At 53.2% G+C, this 13,386-nt stretch overlaps 4 protein-coding genes across 4 annotated transcripts; 1 reads left to right on the forward strand and 3 right to left on the reverse strand.

Annotated features, from left to right (window-relative positions):
* The first annotated feature begins 5 nt into the window (after nucleotides 1-5).
* On the forward strand, nucleotides 6-1,415 carry SMAC4_04071 (uncharacterized protein). The gene is made up of 2 exons (XM_003346590.2): nucleotides 6-362; nucleotides 438-1,415. Exons 1-2 carry the CDS (start codon nucleotides 101-103, stop codon nucleotides 1,124-1,126), a joined length of 951 nt encoding a protein of 316 aa, XP_003346638.1. The 5' UTR covers nucleotides 6-100; the 3' UTR covers nucleotides 1,127-1,415.
* A 29-nt stretch (nucleotides 1,416-1,444) lies between these two features.
* Nucleotides 1,445-2,872, reverse strand: SMAC4_04072 (uncharacterized protein; the record flags this gene model as incomplete). The annotated part of the gene is made up of 1 exon (XM_003346591.1): nucleotides 1,445-2,872. The coding sequence occupies one exon, from the start codon at nucleotides 2,870-2,872 to the stop codon at nucleotides 1,445-1,447; it is 1,428 nt and encodes a 475-aa protein (XP_003346639.1).
* A 719-nt stretch (nucleotides 2,873-3,591) lies between these two features.
* SMAC4_04073 (uncharacterized protein) lies at nucleotides 3,592-7,733 on the reverse strand. Its single transcript, XM_003346592.3, has 3 exons — nucleotides 6,833-7,733; nucleotides 6,652-6,763; nucleotides 3,592-6,593 (listed from the first exon to the last, which is right to left on the reverse strand). The coding sequence occupies exons 1-3, from the start codon at nucleotides 7,150-7,152 to the stop codon at nucleotides 4,128-4,130; spliced, it is 2,898 nt and encodes a 965-aa protein (XP_003346640.2). The 5' UTR covers nucleotides 7,153-7,733; the 3' UTR covers nucleotides 3,592-4,127.
* Nucleotides 7,734-9,895: 2,162 nt separating this feature from the next.
* SMAC4_04074 (uncharacterized protein) lies at nucleotides 9,896-13,367 on the reverse strand. Its single transcript, XM_003346593.2, has 3 exons — nucleotides 13,200-13,367; nucleotides 11,058-13,130; nucleotides 9,896-11,000 (listed from the first exon to the last, which is right to left on the reverse strand). The coding sequence occupies exons 1-3, from the start codon at nucleotides 13,224-13,226 to the stop codon at nucleotides 10,560-10,562; spliced, it is 2,541 nt and encodes an 846-aa protein (XP_003346641.1). The 5' UTR covers nucleotides 13,227-13,367; the 3' UTR covers nucleotides 9,896-10,559.
* Between the last annotated feature and the right edge of the window lie 19 nt (nucleotides 13,368-13,386).

Consider the following 13,386-nt stretch of genomic DNA (forward strand, 5'->3'; position numbering starts at 1 on the left):
ATCGAGCAACTCTTTTTTCTCCTCTCTTTCCCGTCCTTTCCCGGATTCCATTCCGTATCTTTGATCTTGGTCGATTTGATACGCAAACAAGTCAATCGCCATGGCCGCCAAGCTCTCTCTCAAGCTCTCCAACAAGTCGCCCAGGCAGGCTATCAAGAAGCTGCCGGCTTCCCTTGAGCTCCCCGCCGATGCCACCGTCGAGGACGCGAAGCAGGCCGTTGCCCGCCAGTCCGGCATCAGCGACTTCAACCGCATTGGTCTCTTCGACCCCGAGACTAAGAAGATCCTCAAGAACCGCAAGGCTCTTGTCCGCGATGAGGCCGGTGTTGTCAAGGCCGGCGAGCTTGTCGTCAAGGACCTTGGTACGTCATAATTTCTTAGAAAAACATGTGAAAGTCTCAAGTCTAGTAAACTAACATAATTCTTCAAATAAACAGGCCCCCAGATCGCCTGGCGCACCGTCTTCGTGATCGAGTACTTCGGCCCCATCCTCTTCCACGTCCTCGTCCCTCTGCTCCGCCCCTACATCTACAGCTTCGGCTCGTGGGCCTACAAGAACGAGGCCGAGACGCCCATGTCGCAGGTCCAGTGGCTCCTCTTCGCCCTCTTCAACCTCCACTTCCTCAAGCGCGAGTACGAGACCATGTTCGTCCACAAGTTCTCGGCCAACACCATGCCCGCCTTCAACATCTTCCGCAACTCGGCCTTCTACTGGCTCCTCGCCGGCCTCATGTGCTCCATCGACATCTACCGCCCCGGCTCCTCTTCCGACCGCAACGACCTTGTTCTTCTCGACTACTTTGGCATCGGCCTCTTCGCCGTCTGCGAGGTCTGCAACTGGATCGTTCACCAGCACTTGGCCAGCCTCCGCAAGCCTGGCGGCACTGAGCGCGGTATCCCCAACTGCATTGGCAGCAACCTGGTCACCAGCCCCAACTATATGTTCGAGGTCCTCGCTTGGGTTGGTGTCATCTTGATCAGCCGCAGCTTTGCTGTCGTTATCTTCATTGCTACCGGTACTTTCTACATGCGCAGCTGGTCCCGCGGCAAGGAGAGAGCTCTTCGCAAGGAGTTCGGCGATCGCTACAAGGCCAAGCGCTACACCATGCTTCCCGGTCTTATCTAAGCTGGCCTCGATGGTCCGGCTTAGGTGTAAGTCTAGGATGTGTCGCGCATAGCCTTCCAGCTTAAGTCTGGTGGTCAAATGCAAGCATTCTTGTACATTCGGTGTACGACAATCGAGCATTGTGGCAGTGATATGTCACTGGCATCAGTCTCATGTGTTACAGGTTGTTAGATAAAATTGGTGATAGAAATGTGTAATGAAATGAACGAGTTTCCGGACTCGAATGACATATTACTTGCCTTTTCGGTATCTGAGATCATTACGTCGTGACATCGTTAACATATTGCCCCCATAACAAGTCGTCAAATGAAAGGGAACTCAGACCGCTGTGGGCGTTAAGCTAAGGAACTGAGCGCCGCCACCGAATACCGGTGACTGAGGCAGAGGCACCTTCGAAGGGTCTGGTATCGTATCATCGACCGCCTTTCCTTTTCCCTTGTCAAGTCTCGTATGTCTCTCTTGGACATCATCTTCAGTGGTCATGACCATGTCCCCTTCAGCGTCTCTTGTTACCACTTCTTCTCTCTTATCATCGTTGCCACCCTCTACCTCAGTGGCCCCCTTTCCTCCTTCCTCAACACTATGACTTTCATTCCCTTCCACTCGACCTTGCTGCCCCCCGCTCTCCCTCTTGACTTTATCATCCTCGACCTCTCCTCGCTTACCCTCCCCATCATCGCCCTCATCCCCATCCCCCCTCTCACTCCCACCCCAACTCCCACTACCACTCCAGCTACCGCTCCCCGTCCAACTCCCACTCTCACCACTATAATCACCATACTCCCCATTTGCCCTCCTAATAGTCTCTTCAACCCTCAAAAACCCCCTCTCCAAAACCTCCGCCCAGTTCTGCACGTCCCCCACTTCTTTCAACCTTTTCGTCCCCTCCCTCGCTAGCCTTTCCAGCTTGTCGTTGTCCTTTTTGAACCCTTCTACCGCTTTGGACATCTCCCTCTCTTGTTTGAGGATAGCGTTGTGGTTTTGATGGAGTAACGAGGCGCGGCCGGTGAGTTCGCGGTCGAGGAGGTTGGAGATGGAGGCTAGGACGGCGGTGCGGGCTTGGGCTATGGGGAGGGTTCCTGTGTTGGTACAAGAGGTGAGGGGAGAGGTGGTAGAAGTGATGGTGTTGGGGGTGCGGGGTGTTTGGGGGGCTTGTTGTCCGTGGGTGACTCCGGCTCCGGATCGGGAGGTTGGCGCGGTTTGTGATGGGGGTGGGAAACCAGGTGCAGCTCTTCTCGCATTAGTAGTTGCCGTAGTTGTCGTAGTTGAAGCACCAGAAGTTGACGACCCCGTACCCGTAGTTGCCGTCCTCTCCGTCCTCGTCGACGCCCCCGAAGTCGACGCCGGCACCGACACTTGCTGCCCTGTATAAGCCTGCGCATGAACGTTCGGAACAGGAACCACCTGCCCCGGCAATGTCGAAAACGTTGAAACTGATGATACCGTCGGAGCAGTCGATCTCTTTGACGCTGCTGACCCTGCAAAAAATGGGAGGGAGAAAGCTGAGGAGGCGCGCCCGGTTGTATGGGTGGCTGTTGAACTGGTTGTTGATGCTGCTGTGCCTGTTACTGACCCCGGACCTGGTCTGTGTTCTGTATCATGATACTCCGGACCGTCAATGTCAGGGTCAACATCGCTGGGGACGGATACCATAGCGGCAGTGACATTGGTGTTGGTTACCGATGCCGGGGCCGGAGCAGACCGGGCTGGTTGGAGGAAGTTGGGACGGGATACTGGTCGAGACATTTTGGACAGCTTGTTTTCCGTCATTCGTCACTTATTGTATTGGCGAGTGAGTTGAGTGTCAGTAATAGGTAGCGATCTGGTATAGATTGACCGAGCAAGTATATCCAGATCGAGTATGTGAAAATTCAATGACAGAAGAAAGTGGAAGTCAGCATTGATAACACCAGCCGCTGACCTTCGCAATTGTTGAACAAGTAAGTAGAAGTAGAAACAGAATCAGATGTAAGTAGGCGCAAGTTTGACAACCTGCCTGCCTCCATCCAGCGTGAAACGTAACGCTGCCAGAAAGATGTAAATGTAGATGCAAATGTTGTACGGTAGGATGTCTTTGATATCAAATGTACAAAGGTGGAGACAGTCCATTTATACGACTGGACTGGTGAGAAACCGAGCGAGCAAGACACCAGAAAAGGCACGGCACAGCACAAATGTAACGCGGGGTAGCTTCCGAACGGGGAGTTAAGCTTACCTACCCTCCGTTGGCGGGGGATGGCCTGTCTGTCTCTGAATTGGTTGTTCTAGATTTAATGCACGTCATTCGTTGGTTTCTCTGGCTTTGCAATTGGGACAGTGTGTATATCTAAGGAGAGGTTTGTAGGTCTAGTTAGTTTGTTTGTTGACATTCGCCTTTTTAACTTGACGACCAGGCCGGCAGACTGCACCCGTCAACTCACCTTAACCTGGTTTATAATCCTCCATGCACAAGTCGTGAAGACCTCAATCTTGTAGACTCGAAATTGATTGTACACATTAAAGATTTGTGCTGCTATACCTAAACTTTTCCCCTCTCTCCCTTGCAAATGCCAGTCTTATGTTCAGTTCAGTCCACCTTTACTCGTCGCGCGCCGCGCCTCCCTATACCATGCATGCGTGCAACCTGTATTTGCTCGCTTCGAGTCCCGTCCGTCTCTGCCCGTCCGTCCCAACCGTCTGCCCACCAATGCTCCCCTTCTTCAAATCTTTTGTTCAGAAAATAAGAACGCCTAGATGCTGTGTGTGTGTAGATAGACATAGTACATATAGGAAATCAGACCCAAGAAAAAAGGAACGGCTTGTCTTTTGAAAGACCTAAACTCTGACCACACCTGTTGCTATAACAAGAAAAGACTTTGTAGCCACGCATGTGTGTGAGAGAGATATCGCATCCAACCCAACCGCTGAACCTGCAGCTTGGGGGACCTCCCTTGACAACCGTATAAGAAAACCTGGTGCAATGTGTTGTGTGCTTTCTTCTGATGAATACACGGGCCCTCGCCTAGAAGCCCACCTTCCCACTATTCATTCGGAATGGAAGCGGCGCCAGTGATCCCGGACCCGGACTAAGTGCCGAGTTCGGGGTCATAGCACTCTCCCCGGATAGGGTTGTGCCAATCGAGTTCAGACTTGCTGTTGACGTCGATTGCATGGTTCCGCTTCGGCTTCCCATGCCTGGGCCTCCCATTTGAATGAGCGTCTCAGCCCTCTCAAATAATCCTCCATTGAACGCTGCCGAAAACGAGCCGTTCTTAGGTGTCGATGGAACCGTCGCCTGAACAGCTGGACCAAGAGCCGCGCTCTGTGGCGTCATTGGCATAGGTACCGGCGTGTTGGTGCCATGCGTGCTGTAAGGGCTCGATGTATCCTCAACTCCTTCCATTCCCGGACCTCCTATTCTCCCCCTCATCCTTCCCCTTCCGTGCCCGCCACTACTAGGTTGCGGCTTCAGGAAATGGGACCACGGTGAGTGTACCATAAACTCCCAAGCATCTTTCATAGCTTTTTGAATGGGCCGCATCCTGGCTTTGGCATCGACTGGCAACTGAATGTCGGTTTGAAACTGCATAGTTTTCTTACCCAAGACATACCACGCGTCGATGTAGTCATTGCACATCCTCCAGAACCCCGGCTGTCCACGGATCCCCGGCTCTTTCAGCTTGATGTTCGATAGCTTCTCCTTCAATATCTCCGTCTGACGGATTGAATCGTTGCACTTCACAATCAGCGCCTTCCAACAGTGCACCACATGGTCGGACGCTCGTTGCGTGGTGGCATTGCGCAAAGCGACGCTGAACTGCGCGCTAAGATTTGGCAAAACCTTGAGGGCAAGTTCGGCAGACTTCATCAGAGCCAAGTAAATCTTTTCGAATATCCGATCTTCCTCGTCAATGGGCAGCCGCATACCGCCCGCGCTTATTGGGAAAGGCTCTCCAGACCGAGGCGTAACAGCACTCATAACTTGTCGGTGCATTCCGTTGTTAAACGGCATCAGTGGCACATCCGTCGCGACACGTAGGTTGGCGTGGGGATGCATTGGTCCAGGGTTCCGTAGTCTCGCGGTCTGAGGCGGACGATCGATAGTGGGAGTAACCGAATTGTCTCGCGAGTGCGGTCGAATGGTCTCGAGGTCTGGCCGATGGGGGACGGGCGGGATATTGCGCGAGGGCATTCCGGGCGATGGCTGGGAGCAAGTAACACGCAGCTCCATAATGCTATTATAGAGCTGCGTCAACAGAGTGCGGATGTACCTGGGGTCACCGTTATCGAGAAACAAATCAACATTATTCACCAGCAGGGAGCACACGTGGCTGTATGCTTGCACCAGCGTAATGCATGCTCTCTGCACGTTCTCGTTCTCTCTCGGCCCGCCGCCATCTCCTGCTTGGTCGTGCTTTTGAATTTCCAATTCCAACTGCTCCACATGCGCATTGGTATTGTAAAAGACGATCTCAAGGCTCGAACGTTTGCTGTTACCGTCATTCGAAAGACCCATCAACATCTGGATCATGGGGTGAATCTGAAAGATGGAGTACAGGATACCCTTAGCAGCCTCCAGTACCGGATCAATAAACTTTGATTCACGCCTCCTTTCGGGTAGGATCGACAGTCGTCGGACATAGATGGGTCGTTGCAAGGATATCGAATCGGCTGGACTGGAGGGTGCTGGGCTCTGACCAGGCATACTGCCGTTACCAGGCTGCATGGCCGAACCGTGACTGAGGCCACGGTAGTGAATGCTGAATCGGTCCTTGGCCTCCAACTCGTCAAGAGTGCCGAGTTCCGAGCCCTTTCTGGAGACAATGCCCATACGGCGCGACCTGCTCTCGGATCGTTCGCGGCTCGAGTGGTGTGCGCCCGTTGTTTCCGAGTTACTGCGTATTCGCTCGTTAGGGTTGCCAATGGTGAGTGGCATGACGCCAGGTCGTCGCTGGGCTGAACTCTGCTGGGAGAGACCCCGGTAATGGGATCGGCTTGGGATAGGCGGAGGACGGGACAAGTTGGGCGACCTAAGATCTGGAACGTCTGTGCCGTTGATCTTGATGGGAAACCGCCCGCTGAAAACGCGCTTGATGGTCGGTCGTGGTGTCTCGATACCGTCGATTTCGTCGTTTGGTGATGCGGCTTGTTCTCGTTCCAGAATGCTGTTTGCCTTTGCCTTGAGGTACTTTTTCACATGCGCCGTAACCGTGATTTCGGTCAATTCGCTTTCCTTCAAGATACCCTCGTTCTGTACGCTTGGCGGCGGAACCTGGAAAATTTCCGGTGGTGGAAAGACCAGGGGATTGCCTTCGAGTTTGATGACGGAGAGTGATGGCATATCGGCCAGACATAGTGGTAATTCGGAGACCTCATTTTTCTGTATCGAGAAGACCTTGAGTGACGACAGTTTCACAATATCTGGTGGAAGGACACGGAGCATATTTCGGCCTAGATCCAGGATCTCTAGTGATTTGAGGTCGCAAAGCTGTAAATGATCCGGTCAGCGACAGCCCAATTGGTGAGATGACGACATATAACCTTACAGCGAGCGGAAACTCCTTTATCCTATTCGACCTGACGTTGAGGTAACGTAGCGAGGTACACTCGGAGAACCGGGTAGGGAATGTCTGGATGTAGTTATGTGATAGCGCAAGCCTGTTGGGTCGCAGAGCAACATATTAGCCAATGGACCGACCAGCAGGTAATTCCGAGATGCCTTAGTACCTCTCCAACTCATCCTTGATTATATCGACCACCTCGTCTGGCAGCTTTTGTATCCTCTTTCTACTCAGGTCAACGGTAAGACCGGGCTTGAGGGTGCTGATGCCCTCGGTCGCCTTTGCTTCGTTCTCGTGAGCAACTCGCATGGACTCGCGCACCAGGGCGATGACTTGGTTGGAAGACAGCGGGGTCGATGCCGACAGGGACGAACTCGAAGCATCGCGATGGGGCGGAGGAAAGTTCCCATGGGCATGACCGGCGCCAACAGGTGGCATTCGCCGGCCCAGCCCCGGGTTATCAGGCAGACCGCGCGGGCGATCCATCGGGGGCGTGTTATGTATTATCGGTCTTGTTTGATGGTTGGAGAAGCGTTTCGGGACGGCGCGAGTGTACGTAAGGTAGGTATTGTTGACTTGTGTTGCCGTTGCGGAACTTGGACAGGAAGTCGGGGTCGATGACGGGAGAAACTGTTGTGTGTCTTTTTGGTATGATGGAAAATCGACGGGTCGTGTGACGGGATGGGCCGGGGCGAAACAGGCTGCTGGTGGTGCTAGATGGGATCGAAGCGAAATCTCATGGCAGAGCTGATCGGCCTTCAGTCTAGTCTAGTCTTCTAGGGCGGGCGGTGACTGGCAGTTCGAGAAGGACCAATCCCAGCAACGCGGCGGTGAAAGGGAAAGAAGGAAGGAAGCGAGCGGCCTCTTGGCTACACCATGCGTAGGTTCTTGTTGACGTGTAGATATCGAGCAGGAGGGAAGATGGGCGAGAGCGGAGATATTGCGAAAGGGAACGGTCCTCGGGTGGGCCGTTCTCTTTTCTGAAGCCGTGCCCGCTGTCTGTCTCTTTCTCTCTCTGTCTCTCTCTGTCTCTCTGTCTCTCTGTCTCTCTGTCTCTCTGTCTCTCTGTCTCTCTGTCTCTCTGTCTCTCTGTTTCTCTGTCACTGGCTCGAGTCTGCTGTCTTGGTCCCAAGTCTCGGATCTCGGAGGAGATGTACGATATGGTGTAGCTTCAAAAGTCAAGGCCATACGCCAAACACCCTGACCCTAAACTTGACTGCTGTGAATGGACCGCCAAAATTTCCCTTTGTTTTAAGAGAAAGAGGGTCAGCCGGGTCGGGTAGCGAAACGACACCCTAGTCTCCAAGATAGGGGTTAGCGCGTCTTTGCTGAAGGCATGTACACTAATCAGGTAACTTTCAATGTTGGGGGACTCGGGGGGTTGCATCAGCACACCAGCATCAGGGCATCAGGGCAGCAATCCACGGGGGGCATCCAGTTGTGAGAGCATGGCACAGGGAAGCGATCATGGAAATCCAGCACGGTAGACAGGGGCAGGGTGGCCTTGCCGGGTGGAAAAAGAATGAAAGGAAGAACAGAAGAAGCGAAGGAAGGGGGGAAGCGAATCCACTTGTGGAAGGGAATATTCCAGGGGGGAGGCCACTCCAGTGAACCAGGACCACTGAAAAGAAAGAAGTCCAAGGCCAAACGCCGGTTTGTCAACAATTGGCAATGAATGGGAAAGATCGGAAATATATTGTATCTACAGTACACGAAAAGCAACAAGACCCCGCTTTCCCATCCTTCCTTCCCGCCCATTCATCCCGTCTTTTCCAATTGACGGTTGCCCAGCCAAACAGTCAGTCACTGCAGTCGCGACCTAAGCACTTGCACAGCAAAGGCACAGTGTGTCTTGTGCCTGCATTCTGGGGTCGGAACGGGGCCCGGGGGTGTGCATCCAAGAGTGCGGGCCCGTGCGGCATAGCTCTGGTGTCTCTAACAATTTAGCGCGCCGCATCTCCCGCCCTCCAAGGGACAACTCCCTATCAGTTGATTTGATACCGTGACGCCCACTAACGTCCAGTGATAGATAGCACAACATCAAAGCGAGGAAAACATTCGAGATGAACTGCTTTAACCTTTCAAGTTCATTGGGTAAAGACGACCGAGCGGCCGTGGTAGCCGGTAACTTGATAGGGACTAGAGTACATAGAAGCGCGGCACTGGACAACTGAACCAATAAGAACCGACAACCACACAACATCAAACCACCCTATCCAGATGAAACGAAAACCCGGTAACAGATTTCATCGAAACCCGGACGGAGCCTCCCTTTTTTTTTTTTTTTTTCTCTCCCTACGGTACCATGAAGGGCAATGATACGTAAAACTCTCACTCATTACCGCCCCATGACACACTAACATCCCCGACCGAGATCACTGCAATATCTGCTAGATCTTATTAGTACTTTACTTTATCAACTTGGCGAGAGCTACTATACCATTTAGACACTTTGTCTTCTAGCCGACATCCGATTTCTGGCAGTGGTCCAAACAACCTACAACCCAAACGAAACCTGACATATCCCTGACGGGGGAATATCTGAAGCCATCGCGGGCTTGGCAAAGCCGCAGTTACATGGACTTTCCATGGTTGCATGTTTATGCTTCCCCCAAGACCACCACATCTCAAGAACTCTACGCTCTAGTACTGCTCACAATGGTGCATGGAAGCCCAGTCTTATATGAACGCTCAATGATTCCATGGCCATGCCCATGTCGTGCACTCACCCTATTCCGAGAAGGCGCCATCGTGACACCCACCGGGCGGGACTGTGTGCTGTGTGAGCAAACATAACGTAGTGTAGAGAAAAGTCCAACAAAAAGCGACCGATGGGTTTGACAGCTACACTACCATACATGACCTGAACATCCAAGAAAGTGATCGACGACACAACCAAACACAACCACCCATGCCCACACACACACACCCATCTGTCAACAGGAAGATCAACCGAACATCAAACAAAGCCCAGCCTACCAGCCTGCGATCCGGATATCCAGCTCCGTCCGTACAAGACGCTAGAGTGTTGAGGCTGATATGCCGTAACTTCAGCCTCAAGTAGCAACCTTCGTATAAACTTTCCGCTTTTCCATTTTGGTAGAGTCAGCTCCGAAGCCTCTTTTTGTCAGGGTCCAGTGGCTTACTGGAGTGGCTTGCTTGTCCTACCTAGGCCTCATTATACACGAGACATGGAAACGCCAGAAGTAAGCATTCAAGATTATCGTGACTGAAGCCATGCCTAACCTCGGATGGAAAGACGACCGTGGGATGTCTTTGGACGGAACATCATCATCAATGCACACCTATTCCTGTCAAGAGTGAAAGAGGCACTACTTTTCAAACGTATCATTCAGCTCCAGTTATGAGATATCGTAGTCATCGTCATCACCGTCAAGTCTGGAAATAAGAGGAAGTGGAGGAAGTGGTAGCAAAAGTAAGTATACTAAACCTAACTCGACACACAAAAACGCCATCTAATGCGCCCATCCAACCACAACCTCTTATACCCATTCTTTCATCCCATCTTCACCCTTCCTCGTCCTTATCAATTTCTTTGTAGGAAAATGATGCGCTGAATGCCAGAAAACAAAAACCCAACATGAATACTAAAATACATTTCGTAAAGAAAAGAAAGAGCCTGATTTGATACCCTAGCCCCGCTACCCATTAGAATGGTGTTGTTGTGTTGTGATGTAATGTGTTGAGATTTATGCTTTTTGTATACCTGACCCCCCCAAAAACATGGAGAAAAAAGCCAGGCTTTTTGTTGGTTTCTTGGTTTGTTTGTTCATCATTGATTTATAAGACAATTGTGTTGATATGTCCTGTCCCGCACCTTTACTTACACTCAACTCACCCACTCACCCACTCACCCACTCGCCCACTTATTCCTACGCGGGCACAGGCGGCGGCGGGGCCGGTCCCGGACCACTGTCACCCGGAGGCGGCACATCGCCAGGTAGAGGTGGTAGGGGAAGGCCGGGCTCCAGGGTTTCGCTGGGCTTGGGGATGGACATGGGCCCTGGTGGCACTGAGATGCGATCCGGCAACTTCTCTCCCCGAATCACCTTCTCAACCTCCTTCTTGTCCAGCGTCTCATACTCGACGAGCGCCTTGGCCAAGAAGTCAAGTTCCTTCCTCTTCTCGGTGAGCAGGTTACGCGCACGTTCGTAGGACTCGTCAAGAACTCTCTTCACCTCGGACTCAACCATCGCCCTGGTCTCGGAGCTGAGCTGGTTGTACTTGCGGAGGTACTCGACGGGGCCGAGCTTCTCAGACATGCCGAGCTGAGCAACCATCTGCCAGGCGGTTCTTGTGGCCATGTCAAGATCCTATATGTTGTGTTAGTTGACTCGTAAATGACATAGAGAAGTGGGGGGAAAACGTACAGCGCTGACACCGCTAGTTACAAGCTCGTTACCGTAGACAATCTCCTCAGCGACCTTGCCGCCCATGGCACGGTCAATCATGCCCAAGTAATCCCTGACAGTGTACGAGTGCTTGTCCATCTCGGGGAGGTAGGCAGTGTGGCCAAGAGTCTGACCACGAGGAAGAATGGTGACCTTGTAGAGCGAGCTTGCGCTGTCCTTGGCGTAATATCCGACGAGGGCGTGGCCAGCCTCATGATAGGCAGTCATCTCCTTTTCCTTGGCCGTGATAACCATACTACGCTTCTCAGCACCCATGATGACCTTGTCCTTTGCCCACTCGAAATCCTTTTGAGTAACAGACTGAGCCTTCAACTTGCTGGCGTGAATAGCAGCCTGGTTGACAATGTTCTCCAGCTCAGCACCGGAAAGACCCGAAGTCCTGGAAGCAATGGCCTCCAAGTTGACATCGGCGGCAGCCTTGATGCGCTTGGCGTGATGCTTGAGAATGGCCATGCGGCCGCGGACATCGGGAAGAGAGACAACAACGTTGCGATCGAAGCGGCCGGGACGGGTCAGCGCCTTGTCGAGGGACTCGGGGAAATTGGTGGCGCCGATGATGATCACACCACTGTTCTGCTCGAAACCGTCCAACTCGGTAAGAAGCTGGTTGAGAGTCTGACGTACATAAGTAGCGTCCCTGGAGTTACGCCTGCCACCGATAGCATCAAGTTCGTCAATGAATACAATCGAGGGGGCCTTGGCCTTGGCGGCAGCAAAGAGATCACGAACACGCTTTGCGCCAACACCGACGTAGACCTCTTCAAATTCCGAACCAGACATGTTGAAGAAGGGAACGCCAGCTTCGCCAGCGACAGCACGAGCCAGAAGAGTTTTACCGGTACCGGGGGGTCCAACGAGCAACACACCCTTGGGGAGCTTGCCACCAAGAGTCGAGTACTTCTCGGGGTTGCGCAAGAAGTCAATGAGTTCCTGAAGCTCTTCCTTGGCCTCGTCGCAACCGTGTACATCAGCGAAGCGAGCCTTCTGGTTCTCGGGCTTAACCTCGTTGGCCTCAAGCTTGCCACCGGGGCGCTTGATGCTGCTCAAGCCCTCGAAGACCATAGTGATGACAACCATGCTGAGATACGTGAAGAGAGTGAACCACATGAGAAACTTGACCCATCTGAGAGCAGCGCTTCCGAAACTTTCATCCACCACGATATGCAGAGGACCCGTCTTGGCACCGGCAGCGATCGGCTTGACCATGGCCATGTTTCCGCCAGTATGCTGAGCAGCAGCGGCGGTACCAGCGGCATGGATCTGGCTAGCGGTGAAACCGGAGGGGTGATAGACCGTGTTATCGACAGTGGCGTTGTTCGCAGGCGTGTAGGGTTGACCGGAGGAAATGGCAAGAGCGCGCTGGTAGATCTGGTCTACCTGCTCGTTAGTAGCGAAGCGTCCAGACTGGTATCTCTCGATAATGATAGCAGGCATGTTCGCCTTAAGAAGAGCCTGGTAGAAGGCGTACTGAGCACCGGCGCTGTTTGGGAACTGGTTGGCAGCAGCCTCGCGAGCAGCCAGAAGGCTGTGCGAAAGACCACCGTTTCCGAAGTTGCGGACCTGGAGAGTGAAACCGAGAGGAGAATGTACTGGCGAACGGAAGAAAGACGGAATGCGACCGGGCTGGTGAGTGCTCATGGACCGGAGGGTGTTGACAGTGCCCAGGGGCCTGGACATGAGCGCCGAGAACGAGCGCCGGAAGAGAGGGTTCGCCATGGCGAGCTGGCGGGAAGACATGCTTGAGAGTTCCGAGAAGATGTTTGTAGGCGCAGCATTTGCTAAACCCTGAGGGACAACGGTCTGGGGCAGAGGCGCGTTTCTCAGGAAGGCGGGCAGGGCCGAGGAGCTTGAAGCTTCGCGCGCGGGGGAGCTAGCAAGCTTGCGGGAGCCGTTCGAGGATGTCGTCGAGCCGTGAGAGTCGAAGGATGTCTGGGAATGTTGTTGCGCCTTAAGGGATGTCGGTAACCTGAAGGGAACGGTCAGGGTTGTCGCGATGGATGGCCACAACTCTGTGGTTGCCGCCGCGATGGTCTAGCAGGCGCCGAGGGGTCAGCTTCAAGAGATTCCTAGAGATAGCTAAAGGAACTGCGCAAGACTTACCGGCAGCCCACTTGCGTGGAAAGCCATGGTGGTTTGTTTGCACCCACTCTGTCTGTTTGCGACAGATGCGAAGGAGCGGATATCTCACAATGACCGAGTGTTGGTTGTTGTGGAAAGTGACAGTGTCAGTGCCAGTCAGTGGCAGACAGGCTGCAGTGATGCAACTGAAACGGGAACTGCCACTTGG

This window comes from Sordaria macrospora, chromosome 5 (genome assembly GCF_033870435.1).
Source record: "Sordaria macrospora chromosome 5, complete sequence".
NCBI lineage: Eukaryota > Fungi > Ascomycota > Sordariomycetes > Sordariales > Sordariaceae > Sordaria > Sordaria macrospora.